Below are 12500 nucleotides of genomic sequence, written 5' to 3'. Positions count from 1 at the left end.
CCAAAAATTTAAGTGTGAAATGTCTTCACTTAGTTCACGTGGCCTTTGTGTTAGAGGGGACCACGCCCAACGCAACTTGGCACTGGGACAAAAAGCTACTTTAAAAGCGCTTTCCCAAGACGTCCTGCCAGATTCGAATTAACGTGGCGTGACGTTCCGAATTGCCATTCAACTGACTGTAAACATCTGTATGAAATATCAAAAATTTATTTAGGCGCTTGTGATCCTATGCTGAATTCGACAGAGAAGTGTACCCCGGAAAATTGATAACTGCCCCCTCTCTAAACGAAATCTTAACGACCCCTCGCACACCCATTCCTGGCAAAAAAAATTATGTATCCCATGCACGGCAAACACAGAAGGAAACAGTTTAGCCCGCCATCGCCCTCGAGGTACGAAGTTATTTATAGACCATGTTTTTGTCCTTTTAGTATGTGCAACTCTTCTTTCGCTCAGTTGGTTGCAAAGTTTAGGACAAATATAATAGAATGTAGCAAAACAATCTCAGCTTGAAAGGTTCGCGTTTAGAACTTTGAAACGGCAAAAACGTCTCGGGATTTTAAGTTTTTTTCTTAGTAACTTCTCTTCACTAGTTTCACTCTGCATAGTGAGGTCTCTCTCGCATTATCATCCTTGAAAAATGACGAATTTCGGTTGGAAATGTAAAGCACTGTTGAAATGCACACTTTACTGCAAATCTCGTGGATTTTCAGGTAAATATCTAACTCCTTCTGGTTGTACGTAATAGGCCTGGCCTTGTCCGGGAACGATGTTTGAAGCCTGGGGCTGGATAGGGAACATACTCTGTTGCTGTGGACGAGGAATGTCGCTTCTTTGGTGAGTGGCCTCTTGTACGGCTGTTTGTTGGCTTTCAGGATTCATTTCCATGCTGTTGCTGCTGGCTGACTGCATCTTCATGAAGTCAGCAAACTCATCATTGGCGGGAATCGCAGGTGCAGCCGATATCTGGTCTTTTTTGTCCGCTGCAGTGGCGCCAAAACTACTGGCTCGCCATTGGTCGAAAACTGCATTGGCTTGGGACGCGGGTGCTAGAGGCTGTGCAAAGATTAACAGTGAGGTTTGTTATTGACAAAGTAGTGATTCGAAATAGAAATCCAATGATTTGGTAATTTATCTAACCTGTGAGCTCTCTGGGGTGTTACTCTTGACTTCAGCATTCATTGCCATGTTCGTTCTGGACGGTTGTAGAGCCATTGGATTGGTCGAGTATTGGTTCATGGGATTTGGAACGAATGCCGCTTGGCTCTGTTGTGGGACAGGGGCAGGACTTTGCGCAGGGGCTGCGTTAAATGGGGTTTGACCTAGAGACAACCAGCCAAAAAACCAGGGTAAAAATGAAGGAAAATATAGTCAATTGACAACTTCCCATTGGGGCTTTTTAAGATGTGTCTGCGCCAAAGAATCCCGGCCCATCTAGCCAGAGGTAAACTTGCTGGCTATTTACAAACGTGACCAAGAAGTTGATCCCGCGATTACCTGGATCAACTTCGACTAGTGGTTCAAGATCAGCGCCCCAGCCACTCGGCCCCTCTGTCAGTCATTTCACGGTCATTACTCTGTTATTAATGAAAAAGCCAGCATGAAATAAAAGGAAAGGCACTTTATTTGAGTGTCTAGTCGTTCTAGCCCTGGACAAGAGAGTACGAAGGTAAGAGAGGTAATCCCTCATATTGGCCCTATTCCCATCGTAATCCCTCAAGGTTTTTTTAGATCTCCTGCGAGATCCGGTATTCCCACGAGGGTTAACTGATAGCCAATCACATTTCCCCATTTTTACCAATGTTGACAGCTGAGCAAATTCCGACGCAATGATTCGCGTCGCTCGCGAAAATGTGGACCTTGTGGGAATGCTGGATCTCGCAGGAGATCTAAAAACAACTTAAGAGGGAGTATGATGGGAATAGGGCCAATATGAAGGATTACCTCTCTTACCCTCATACTCCATTTCCCTAGAATACTAATTGTAGACACTGTAAACTGAAATGAACAATTAACGCAAATCAAGACCTTGGTTTTGGTTTTGTCTGCGTAAACGAACTGTGCCACTTATTATGTAAAGGCTAAATAAACTCACCCATGTTGGGGTAAAAGGAAGCAGCCTGCTGTCCGAGCATTCCTTGCTGCTGTTGATACGGCATCATGTTCAACCCCACGGGAACGTTATAACTTTGGTAACCGAAATTGACTGGGACCATCATCTTTTTATCTGCGACGTTATAAGGATATATAATAGTAAATTTACTTTAAGAAGTTTTTCGTGTTCACTCCATTTCGTTTGATTAACTTCAAGTTGCTAGAATTATCCGAGAATAGGACAATTGCATGACTTTTGGAGGGCAAAAAGCCCCCCGCCGGGGGGGGGGGGTACTGCCATATATGGACTATATAGGTATGTGCCGCTGTGAAGGGTTTGGTTTTCAAGCAGTTTACTCTGGGATAGAGTATATAAATCATAGCCTTCGGTCTAGAATAGTATACCATTTTTCACGAAACTGACCAGTCCGTTGAAGATTTTATCAAGACTAAGGAAACCAGAAATTCCCACTCAAGAATATAAAAAATCAAATCGGCAAAGTTTAAGTTTACGTAACTCAGCCTCAACAGTGTCAATAAATGGCTATCATGAAACACCTCTGGATATTATTTACTGTCAAGAATCGGAATTTAGACGGAAATCGGTGGGAGTTTGCTCTAGTATACGGTAGCAAAATTCAGCTGAACTAGCTCTGGTATAGGCTAAGGGTTCCAGGGTTCCAGGGTCCCAGCGGCACATCCCCACCCAGAAATTCCTAAAGTACTCCCTCTCCCCCCACCCCGCGGCAAAAAGGTTATTTGTGGCCAGAGTAGCATCATTTGCGCCAAAACATGAAAGTATTTGATTTATACAGCCCTAGCTCCACGCAATAATAAACTAACCCGGCGAGAGAGAAAGAAAATGTCGATATAAAATACGAAGTATAAAAGTATGTACGCGTTAGCCCATGCGCACGCCATAACACCTTTTTAAAACAACTGAAATGCAAGGTGACCGCCGTGAAAAGTATCATAAACATTGCCCTATTTTTTCTCAAATGGCATGGATGGACATGCTTTTACGAGTCATAAAATCGAGATTGAAAAATTCTTTGCAAAAAAAAAATTCCATACTCGGGCACTTTCTTTGCCTCGAAATCAGTTACTCCTCCCTCCCTTACTCCCCTCCAATAACCGGTTTTTTCCAGTCACACCTGCTTGTTCGTCAGGTTCGTCTTCCTCGTCATCGTCATTGTCATCAGTGAAATCGTTTTCGTTATCGTTATCGTTTTCTAGACCCTCGGCATGGTTAATCGTATCAGGAATCCTTTCATAGTCATCATCCTCGTCGTTTTTCTTTGGCGTATTTTCCTCGTTGAAAGGCTCTACGTGCACGACTTGACTAGAATCATCATCGTCCGTCGTCTCGCTGTCCGCTTTCGGACGCAACAGATCTGATTTAACGTCCGCGCCGTCTGCACTATCTGTTGTTAACGGGTTAGTTGGTTAGTGGTTAGTAGGTCAGTGAGGTTAGGAGATCTGGTACTCAAGGAACGTTTAATTAAATCTCAAATTCCCAGTTGATGCTAAATAGCCTTACCTCCTTCCTTTGCTTTCTTCAAACAGCGTCCCATTTGGATTTTGTACTCATACATTAGGATTTTTCCATTGGAATATTCTTCTACAATTTTCTGACAGTCGGCTGGTGTGTTCTGTAGCAAAACAGCTGTAAAATACAACAAGCAATAAACGAAGATTATCTTTCAACATAAGAAAAGATAAATGTCCATTTAAACTCCAATTAAAAGTGAGATCAAAGCTGCAACAATTCTGGCCAGCAGATATAGAGAGAGAGGATACTGATTACACGGTGGCGCTCACTCGTGAAATAATAGGGACCTTTAGATTCTGGGACAAGAACGAGTACGAGATTTGACTGCCCGTTTTTAGCGAAAATACTTAAAAGATTTATAACCCGGACGATTCATCTTATTCTTTGTTTGCAGTATAGGTTGCTCAGTTATTCTTATTGCTGGTAACTGACCCTTTTACTGATCAAAAAATGGCAAAACTGCTACTGTGTTGTTGACTTGTTTTGACACGACGACGTTTTTGCAAAACCTCTAACTAAAATGACGGTATCACGTTTTTCCCGCCCAAATGACGCTGGTTTGCGCGCGTTCACTGATGTTCTATGAGAAAATCTCGTGCTCCTCGTCGTTCTCGTCCTAGAATCTAAAGTTCTCTATTGTTCTTGCCCGCGAAAACATAGAATTCATTTAATTCCATTTGACCAATATATGGAGATCGAAAAGCAGGCTTTAATGCAAATACTGGGTATTAATACAAACAAAAAAAACAGAGGCCAAAAGATGGCGGAAATCATGACGTCGTTGCTCAATATGACCACTCGTGTTACATACGAACAGGAGCCCATCTGGAGCGTGCAACTTCCATACAGCGTCTGTGAAACGGCGTTTTCACAAGTAGGTTTATTTTTAGACTAGCCCTTCCCGCGAATTAGGTCAAAAAACAAAGGCAGTTCCGGTTCGGTGACCCTATGACGTCAGCTTAATTTCTTGTAATTGGTCCTCGGGCTCCTGTGGGAGTCTCATTCGCGGGAAATTCAATCTAAAAATAAATCGGTCTGTGAAAACGCCGTTACGGGAACACAGTAGAGTTGTAGGCTCCGGTTCATGGGTTCCTGATACAAACAATATGCCACTCGGTTCCTGGATGTTGGGGTCGTATTGATTCCACGAGTGTTTTATGTCACGGTAAAACACTTCCCTACCTGGAACTTACTGCGAATACTTGAAATCGAACCCAGTCCAGATTGTCTTTAAGGGCGGGAGCACGGGAAAGTGCGAGTTATGGAAAGCGCGTTTGGTTTGAGCTTTGTGGAGAGAGTGGTGTTATAAATAGTTGGCAAATCACGCAATGTTACAATGCAACTTCGCCGAAACGCGCGTGGAATTACTTATGACTCTCAACAGCACGCCTTTCTTAAAATTACATCCTTTATCATCGACTGCTTAGGGACTTCTCAAATAGCATCTTAGTTTCATGTTCAGCCCGGAAAAAAAACTTGTCGTGGGACACTTGTTAAAAAACGACCGAGCGTGTTACGTGATATCACATTCAAATAAATACTTTGCCACCTCACTGAATAACTATAATTACCAAGGGTACTTTAAGAAATTTCTTCAACCGTGACTTCTTTTGACATTTTGAACTTTCGCATCAGCTGAATGCTTAAATGCCTTGAGCATTTTCCATGACAATAAAACACAATGGATGCTTATGAATGCTTCAGGGAATGATGTCGGTTTAACTGATTTGGGGCCTCGCTTTTCTCCTAGCCATCTTTTAAAACTTTAAGGCATGCTCTTGCTCTAAGTTTGCAACTTGTCTCTCTTGGAAGAATTTTCTCAGTTTGTTGTCATTTAACCTTTGCCTCTCACTCGAAGGTATTCTAAATAAAATTATAGAAACTTACTCTAAAAACAAACAGGTTTAATTAATCTTAGAGCTGGTCAGCAATTGAGAAAATATATGAAATATTTATGAATGTTTTCACTAAATGATCTCGAAATGCCTGTTAAAAGGCATCTCGTGTGCCTTTTACCGATAAAAATTCATCTTCTCTGGCTTAACGTTAAAGTTTTCAGTATAATAAACACATGTCTACTTGTGTCTTGTGTATTAGCTTTCAATTTTCGAAGATACATTTTCTGAGTAATATGCTATTTGCCTTATAATGCAACTGGTTTCCGAAGCAAGCCTTAGTTGAAGGAAAAGGCTTGGGCGGCACTTTGTCTAATTAAGTTCTGCTTTAAAGATTGCTATGCGTCGTAATCAAGCACCGACTTAATTCACGACCCTTTCTTAATGCATGAAACAAAATTTTCCTTGTAATAGATCGCCGAGAATTTATTTTGAGAATCGTTTGCTTACCTGTCACAACAACGGAGTTAACTTGATTATCAACAAATCCGATAAAGATTCTAAACCCGAGGCAACATTTACCTTTGGTATTATTCCCCTTCTTGTCTACATTTCCAGTGTTGTTGGTGATCTTTTCACCGGATGTCTTGTTCACGGCCTTATCGCTAATGACCTTGCTGGTCTTATCAGCGGTTTTATGAGCTTTGCTTTTCTTCTTAGAGTCGTGTTGTTTGCTGAAGGTCTTGTGAGTTTTGCCAGCTTCCTTGTGTTGCTCCTGGTCTTTGTGTTTTTTCGTTTCACTCGCTTTGATTGTTTTTGTTGGCTTTGGTGACTTGCTCTTCGACGATTTAGCAGCGCAAATCGCAATGAGCACGAAAAGGATCAACAAAAGACTCAATCTCATTGTCTAAACCGACGGGAAAATCAGAAAGTTGAACAGATTTCAAGGATGTTTCTGCCAAGGTTCACGAACTCGCCAAGCGCGAGCGCTTACTTTCAACTTCTTCGATTAAGTTACGCTGATAACCATGATAACCTGGCAAGTTTTTGAATTATGCATTCATTTTCCATGTCAAAATTTCCATCCAAGACGTGAAGTACCTGCCAAAGACAATTTCTTTACTCTTCGAAGTAACAGGTCACCTTTGCCTTATATGGTCGACTGTACTAGGACGGGCTTCAAATGGGCCAAAATTTTAACTGTTAGCTGGAAGAACCGCCGTCGTAGCTCATAACTGAGACTTACTGTTACTAGAGATGATAAAGTGGCCGAAAATTTCGAAGATTGGGGAGATTGGTGCAACTCCAACAAGAACATCTAACCTGGAAGTTATACATCACAAGTTTCTTGGGTTTTTTTTCCCCGAACATTTTAACAAACTTTGCTAATATTTGACAATTCCAACTCCATAGAATGTTAGCACAAAATGTCATAGCCGGTGATTCACACTAGAGAGGACGGGGGTAGGTGAGGTACTTAAGGGACGAATCCAATTTGATTTATCGCGCGAGAGAGAAGTTAGGTATGGAAACACTCGACGCATTTTGTTGAAGGGACAAAAAATTTAGAGCCCCTTTTCAATGCGCGGAAGAGTTCGACAGGAAAGTATCACTGGTAGCATTCAACATTGAAGTTCTTTACTCAGTCGTTTAAAGGTCAACATTAATTTGCAGGCCGTAAAGAGCAGTAAGTGTGATGGAATTGGCGGTTGGTCCGTCGTAATAGAATGGTTTCAACTTCATGGCAAAACTGAAAAGGTGATAAAATCTGTCACATAGGTCTATACAGATATTCTTTTGCTTCAGCAAACATGGCGCCCTTGCTTGCTTTTCGTGTCATGCCGGAAGTCCAGTTAATAATAAAATGGAAAGTTGTCATAGATATCACAAGGTGCCTTTCATCCTTCTATCCTCAATTTTAACATCACTTGTTAACGTGCTCTACCCAAAGATACAAACAGTTTCCATAGCCCATGGGGTGCTCGTCTCAACTTAAGATGGGAGAGAGCTGCTTGCGCCTAGAAAACCTAACCTCTGCAGACCACGTGCATTCAGTGGTGGGTCCTACTGAAGATGATATCCTGTTTTAGACAAAATACCTCGGATTCCCATTTTTCATAGTGGCATGTATTTGCATAGCGCTAGCTCTGTTAACAGCTGACCGTTACTGAGTCGAAAATATATAAAATATGCACATATTCAGACTTCGCAGGACAATGTGTCGATAACATAAAAGCTTATGTAATCCTTTTGCAATGCTCAAATACGGCCTTTCGATCAAGCGACGGAACGATGATCGAGCGATAAATTCAGGGATCCGCAATCATACCCCATCCCGACCCAGCCTCTCACAAACACACTCTCTCTAGTCCCCTAGACTCGTGAATTGCGCTTGCTGGTTTTCGAGTTATAAGAACAAACGTAGAACTCAGGCTTGATTAACACACTTTTTTTTGAAGGAAAATAATTCAAATCACTCGTGCAGTAAAACAGGAATTCCTCTGGCCTCTGCTGTTAAATTAATTGACCATAAAAATAAAAATAGGAACGCTTGAGTAGTTCTTTTCACTCGCGCAGTAAAACGGGAATTCCTCTGACCTCTGCTGTTAAAGTAATTGACCATAAAAATAAAAATAGGAACGCTTGAGTAGTTCTTTTCTTAACCCGGAAGAACATTATTTTGACTTACTTTAAATTGTAAATAAAACTCTAATGAATGAGCAAATACATCGAAATGGGTTTTGAGCTGTTTTAAGTTTTTAACATGTTTCTTTCACAAAGTTATTCATTCACCAACTTCGTTGAATCTGAGACGGAATTCTCAAGTGTGAGACAATATAGAGCGGAAAATCTTCTCACACGCTGGGCTATCTTTTTTCATTAGTTTCGTAGACATTCGCTTTCATTAAAAACTCTTGATTCTATGAGGGCTAACGGTCCGACAACAATTTAGCAAATTCAAAGACAATACCTGTTAAGTAAAAAGGTAATTCGCGCGAATTGCGCAGAGACTGGAGATTTAACCCAATTAGACATGTTATAACACAGAGAGATAAATAAATCCAATATCTTCACCACTATCCGCCTATATAGCTAATCATCTATGTTTGACCTCTAAATCTTGAAACCAGGGAAAGTTTAATATACTTACGGTCCATTCTAGCCAAGAGATCCCATCTTTTGACAATTATTGTTGCAGCTGATTTGTGTTTGCGGATTGGTTTTCCCGAAGCAAGACCCACCACGCAAATTGCACACAGAAGCCAGCCAACCGCCAATGGTCTCATTGTTTGAAGCAAGACGGGGTGTCAAAATTTCCGCTTGGTTAGACCTTGTGAAAAAAGTTTTTGTCGGAAAGATAAACAACCCTAAAGGGTGTTTTAAAATCAATCAGTTAAGTAAGTCACCAAATTTGGTGGCTACGTTGCTGGAATCATATCTCACCCAAACCTTATGGTATGACGTTATGAGGGGTTCAAAAACCGCCAATTGGATCGTCTGAAGATAAATCAATATTTTGATTAGTCTTACACCGTTTTGATCTCAAGGCGCTTTTTAATTGGCTGAAATTATAAATGTATTAAAAAACAAAGCGGGTGTCCATAGTTGAAGGACAACTAGGTACTGGTCATCATCATAGCGAAGGGGGTTTGGTGCTTCTAAGCTGGTCGTTTTCTGACCAAACCCTGAGAGAACATGAGGTAGGACTGCAAAACACCCATAGTGGGTCCTATTCCGATAAAAAATAAAAACAAAATAAGAAAAGATACATCTTATTTGTTTTCTTTCATACTGCGCGTTTGTATGTTTGTTTGGGTTTTTTTTTTGTTCCAAGAAAGCAAACCGTGTGGTCATGGAAACAACATGTACAATTACCTTTATGAGCGGAATCTAAAAGTAAACTGACTCTAAATGATTATCATGGAGAGTGATTCGCTCTCTTATCGTGCTGCTGACCCTTATTCGCCTGTGTAAAAAGGCTGCGAAGGTCATTTTTGTCAGTTGTTACCATGACCCCGCGGTCCACGGATGTCACACTGAACCAATAGGAGATATCAAATAAGTTTTTATCGTAATAGTCACAAATATGGACGATTGGCCCTCTTCACATTTTCTTGAGGAAAATCACCTTAAAAATCGAGATAGGACGCAAGTCTTTACAACCTCTAATTTCATTGGATCCCTTTAGGACGCATCTCTATTGTTTTTAGAATTATGGTCCAGTGTTTCTTTTGTTATATCGTTCTTTGTTTCCATTGTTTTCTGAACCAATCGCGAGAGCCGCTGTAATAGCTGCGTACTCACTCTAAAAATCACTCGGTCTGTGAAAATGTCGCGATAGAAATGTATCGAGTTGGTGCGCATGTGCTGCTGTATGCTGCATGTGCTCGGCGATATCTCAGTGATTGCAGTATTCCTATCAAATCCCCCAAAAGAAAACGAACGAAATGAACGACACAGTACCAGGAAGCAGGCCAAAAAGAATCTTGCCTTCTGCTTTCTTTATTTTTCTACAAGCATGCTTGATGAGGACTTCCAGGTGGCTCCGCTTGGTGATCCCCAAGACATGCATTTAACGTAATTCATCCCGATAAATATCTTGTTAACATCATTTATTTTTTATTAACAACCAGGGAATGATTCGCTGCCGAAACAAAAATGCCTTTTGATCAAGTTGTCATTTCAATTAATTACAAAACTGAGCCTGCCGGTTCGTAGACAGATATCTTCCCTTTCCTGATAACTGGATGAAAATAATCTGAGTTCTCTTGCACGAACAATAACAGAATCTCTTAGAAGCTAATTGAAAAATCTTGAATGCCGCTTCAAGAATTAAAAGATAACCACTTTACAGAGGGAAAGTCATAGAGGCAATTATTCCTTTATGGAATAAAAAAAATTACCCTTTGTATAAATGTGAAGTTAAATGACGATTATATTTCAAGGCCACGGTTCGCAAATAGGAACTTTAAGATCTATGACGGTGACCTCGACGAAAACGTCATCTCAAAATTGGGAGGGAAGCGACTGAGAACGTCATCTCAAAATATAAATTTGCGTAATTTTAATCGCTACGTGACTATTTCAACCTGCTTAATATGACAAGGGTGTTGTTGCTCAAAAATGGCATTCGTCGGAACGGCACTTAATTTAGGGGAGAAAACGAAAGTTTATCCTCAAGTGCTGACGTCTTTGATAAAACCGCAAATTTGGCAATTTCTCATTAGGGAGCTTACGCACGCACGTGCAAAGCTATTGTTTTTGCCCGCGAAATATGCAAATTTGTGACGCTGTTAATGCCGTCGCCGTTGCCGTTGCTTAAGCTCCCGAATATAACTTTGCAATATCGTGAGTTTCTTGCGATTATTCCTTCTCTTTCACGTCGCACAGTGTGGGCGCGGTATCCAAAAAATTAGGGAGTTTTAGCAACGACAACGGCAACGGCAACGAGAACGTCACAAATTTGCATATTTAGTGAGCAAAAGCAATTGCTTTGCACTCTCTGCGCGTGCATCTTTTCATTTAACGACGACGTTCTCGTTGCCGTTGCCGTCGTCGTTGCTAAAGCTCTCTAATATATTGATACAAACGGCTTTCGAGTAAAAATAGTGAATGAAACGTTGACATTAATATGCTCACGTTGTCGTCAAAACCTCAAATTTGGTGATTTCACGTCGTTGTTACGACAAATGACGCAAAAAATATGTGCTGGAATGCGTGCCGCACGTGCAGCACGATTGGTATGTTTCCTCTTTTATGGAATGATATTAGGGACCGACCATTTAACTGTTTTTTTTTTTTTTTTGGGGGGGGGGGGGGGGTTGGGTGATTTCTGGTCAGCAAGAATTTTTTTTCTAGCAATCTGGTGTGCAGGATATTTTTTTCCCTCTTTTTCCCATAAGCTTTCTGTTACATTTGTTCTGCATGTATTTTTTTCCTTCCGACAAGCGCTTGCAGGAATTTTTTTTTAAAATCACCCGCCCCCGCCCCCAAAAGTTAAATGGTCGGCCCCTAATATGGTTTTGTGGCGTTGTCGTTGCTGTAACCGTCGTCGTTTCTCAAATTCCCGTCTAATAACTAAAGTTACAGTTCACATTACAACCAGGGGCCCGTTTCGCGAAAGTTCCGAAAAATTTTCGGGCCCGAAAAACCATTTGTGAAACCTAGCGCTAACCAGGTTTCGAGCAAGCCACCCAGTTACGATTCAAAGGGTGTTTGAATCGTAACTTTCTACGCTACATTAAATTCTTCAAACCATGCAGAGTAGTTTTAAACTATTTCCAGAAAGAAAATATCCTTTTTTTTGCCTTGCAAATGTGCACTTTGAAAGATGGCGTCTCTTTCGTTCGCCTTTGCGCATCTGCCTAGAGATCCAGGCGAGCCTTGAGTAAATGGCAGCACTACTGGAGCTTGTCTTCTCGTACAAATCTCAATGGGTACCTCAATGTTTATTTCTTTGTGTTAATTTCTCTGTTCTATTATAAATTAATGTTTTTTGGGACACGAGAACTGACAAAGTGGAGGTCAGCTTGTTGATTTCCATTACTCGGTGCTCTTTGTTTTTTCCAGTAACAGAACTTCATTGTAAAAAAAAAAAACTGTGAAAGGGCACGCATGCGCAAGTGATGGATTTTGCATTTTTGTGATTTCGTCTGTTGAAATTGGAACAGGAACACTCTCACCCCTCCTTCCAAGTTCACCAAAAATATTTCCTTTTTTTCATCATGGTGTATTACCATTGTATAAACCATATCGCAAACTCTCGATATTTCTGTAGTAAGGCTGTCTCAATTGATAATAGTTCTGATAATACGGATTCCTTGCAATTTGAAACTTCTTGGAAATAGTGTAATCGTTTCCATAAAATTGGTTAACGACCCCCGGATTCACTGACGAAATTGCCATTCTGTTGTTGTACACTGCATTCGGCTTTGGAACAGCGGTGTTCTTTCTTTGCGCATAGTCGTAAATCCTTCCTGTTCTCAGGTTACCCTGCGACATCGCGTTTCTGTTCCTGT

General features: G+C 41.0%; 2 protein-coding genes across 4 annotated transcripts in view; both read right to left on the bottom strand.

Moving 5' to 3' along the window:
- The window catches only part of LOC137980099 (uncharacterized), a 10164-nt gene extending 1259 nt beyond the window's left edge, over nucleotides 1-8905 (bottom strand). Inside the window, exons 1-6 of one of the 3 annotated variants that reach the window (XM_068827465.1) lie at nucleotides 8633-8905; nucleotides 3635-3760; nucleotides 3249-3518; nucleotides 2096-2227; nucleotides 1141-1322; nucleotides 1-1056 (exon numbers count right to left, since the gene is read on the bottom strand). The exon at nucleotides 1-1056 is cut by the window's left edge and continues 1259 nt beyond it. In XM_068827465.1, the coding sequence (XP_068683566.1) occupies nucleotides 688-1056; nucleotides 1141-1322; nucleotides 2096-2227; nucleotides 3249-3518; nucleotides 3635-3760; nucleotides 8633-8768 (1215 nt within the window). In that variant the 5' untranslated portion in view covers nucleotides 8769-8905 and the 3' untranslated portion in view covers nucleotides 1-687. Of the gene's footprint in view, nucleotides 1057-1140; nucleotides 1323-2095; nucleotides 2228-3248; nucleotides 3519-3634; nucleotides 3761-6063; nucleotides 6526-8632 lie in introns of those variants that run through there. The other 2 variants (XM_068827457.1, XM_068827472.1) reach the window with 2 other exon arrangements.
- A 1074-nt stretch (nucleotides 8906-9979) lies between these two features.
- LOC137980090 (uncharacterized) overlaps nucleotides 9980-12500 on the bottom strand; it is a 9269-nt gene continuing 6748 nt past the window's right edge. The window contains exon 5 of the mRNA XM_068827447.1: nucleotides 9980-12500. This exon is cut by the window's right edge and continues 1374 nt beyond it. Coding sequence (XP_068683548.1) covers nucleotides 12205-12500 — 296 coding nt within the window. The 3' untranslated portion in view covers nucleotides 9980-12204.

This window comes from Montipora foliosa, chromosome 1, assembly GCF_036669935.1.
Source record: "Montipora foliosa isolate CH-2021 chromosome 1, ASM3666993v2, whole genome shotgun sequence".
NCBI classification, from domain to species: Eukaryota; Metazoa; Cnidaria; class Anthozoa; order Scleractinia; family Acroporidae; genus Montipora; species Montipora foliosa.
Note: the sequence above shows the minus strand (reverse complement) of the source record. Positions and strands in the feature narration are given on the sequence as shown.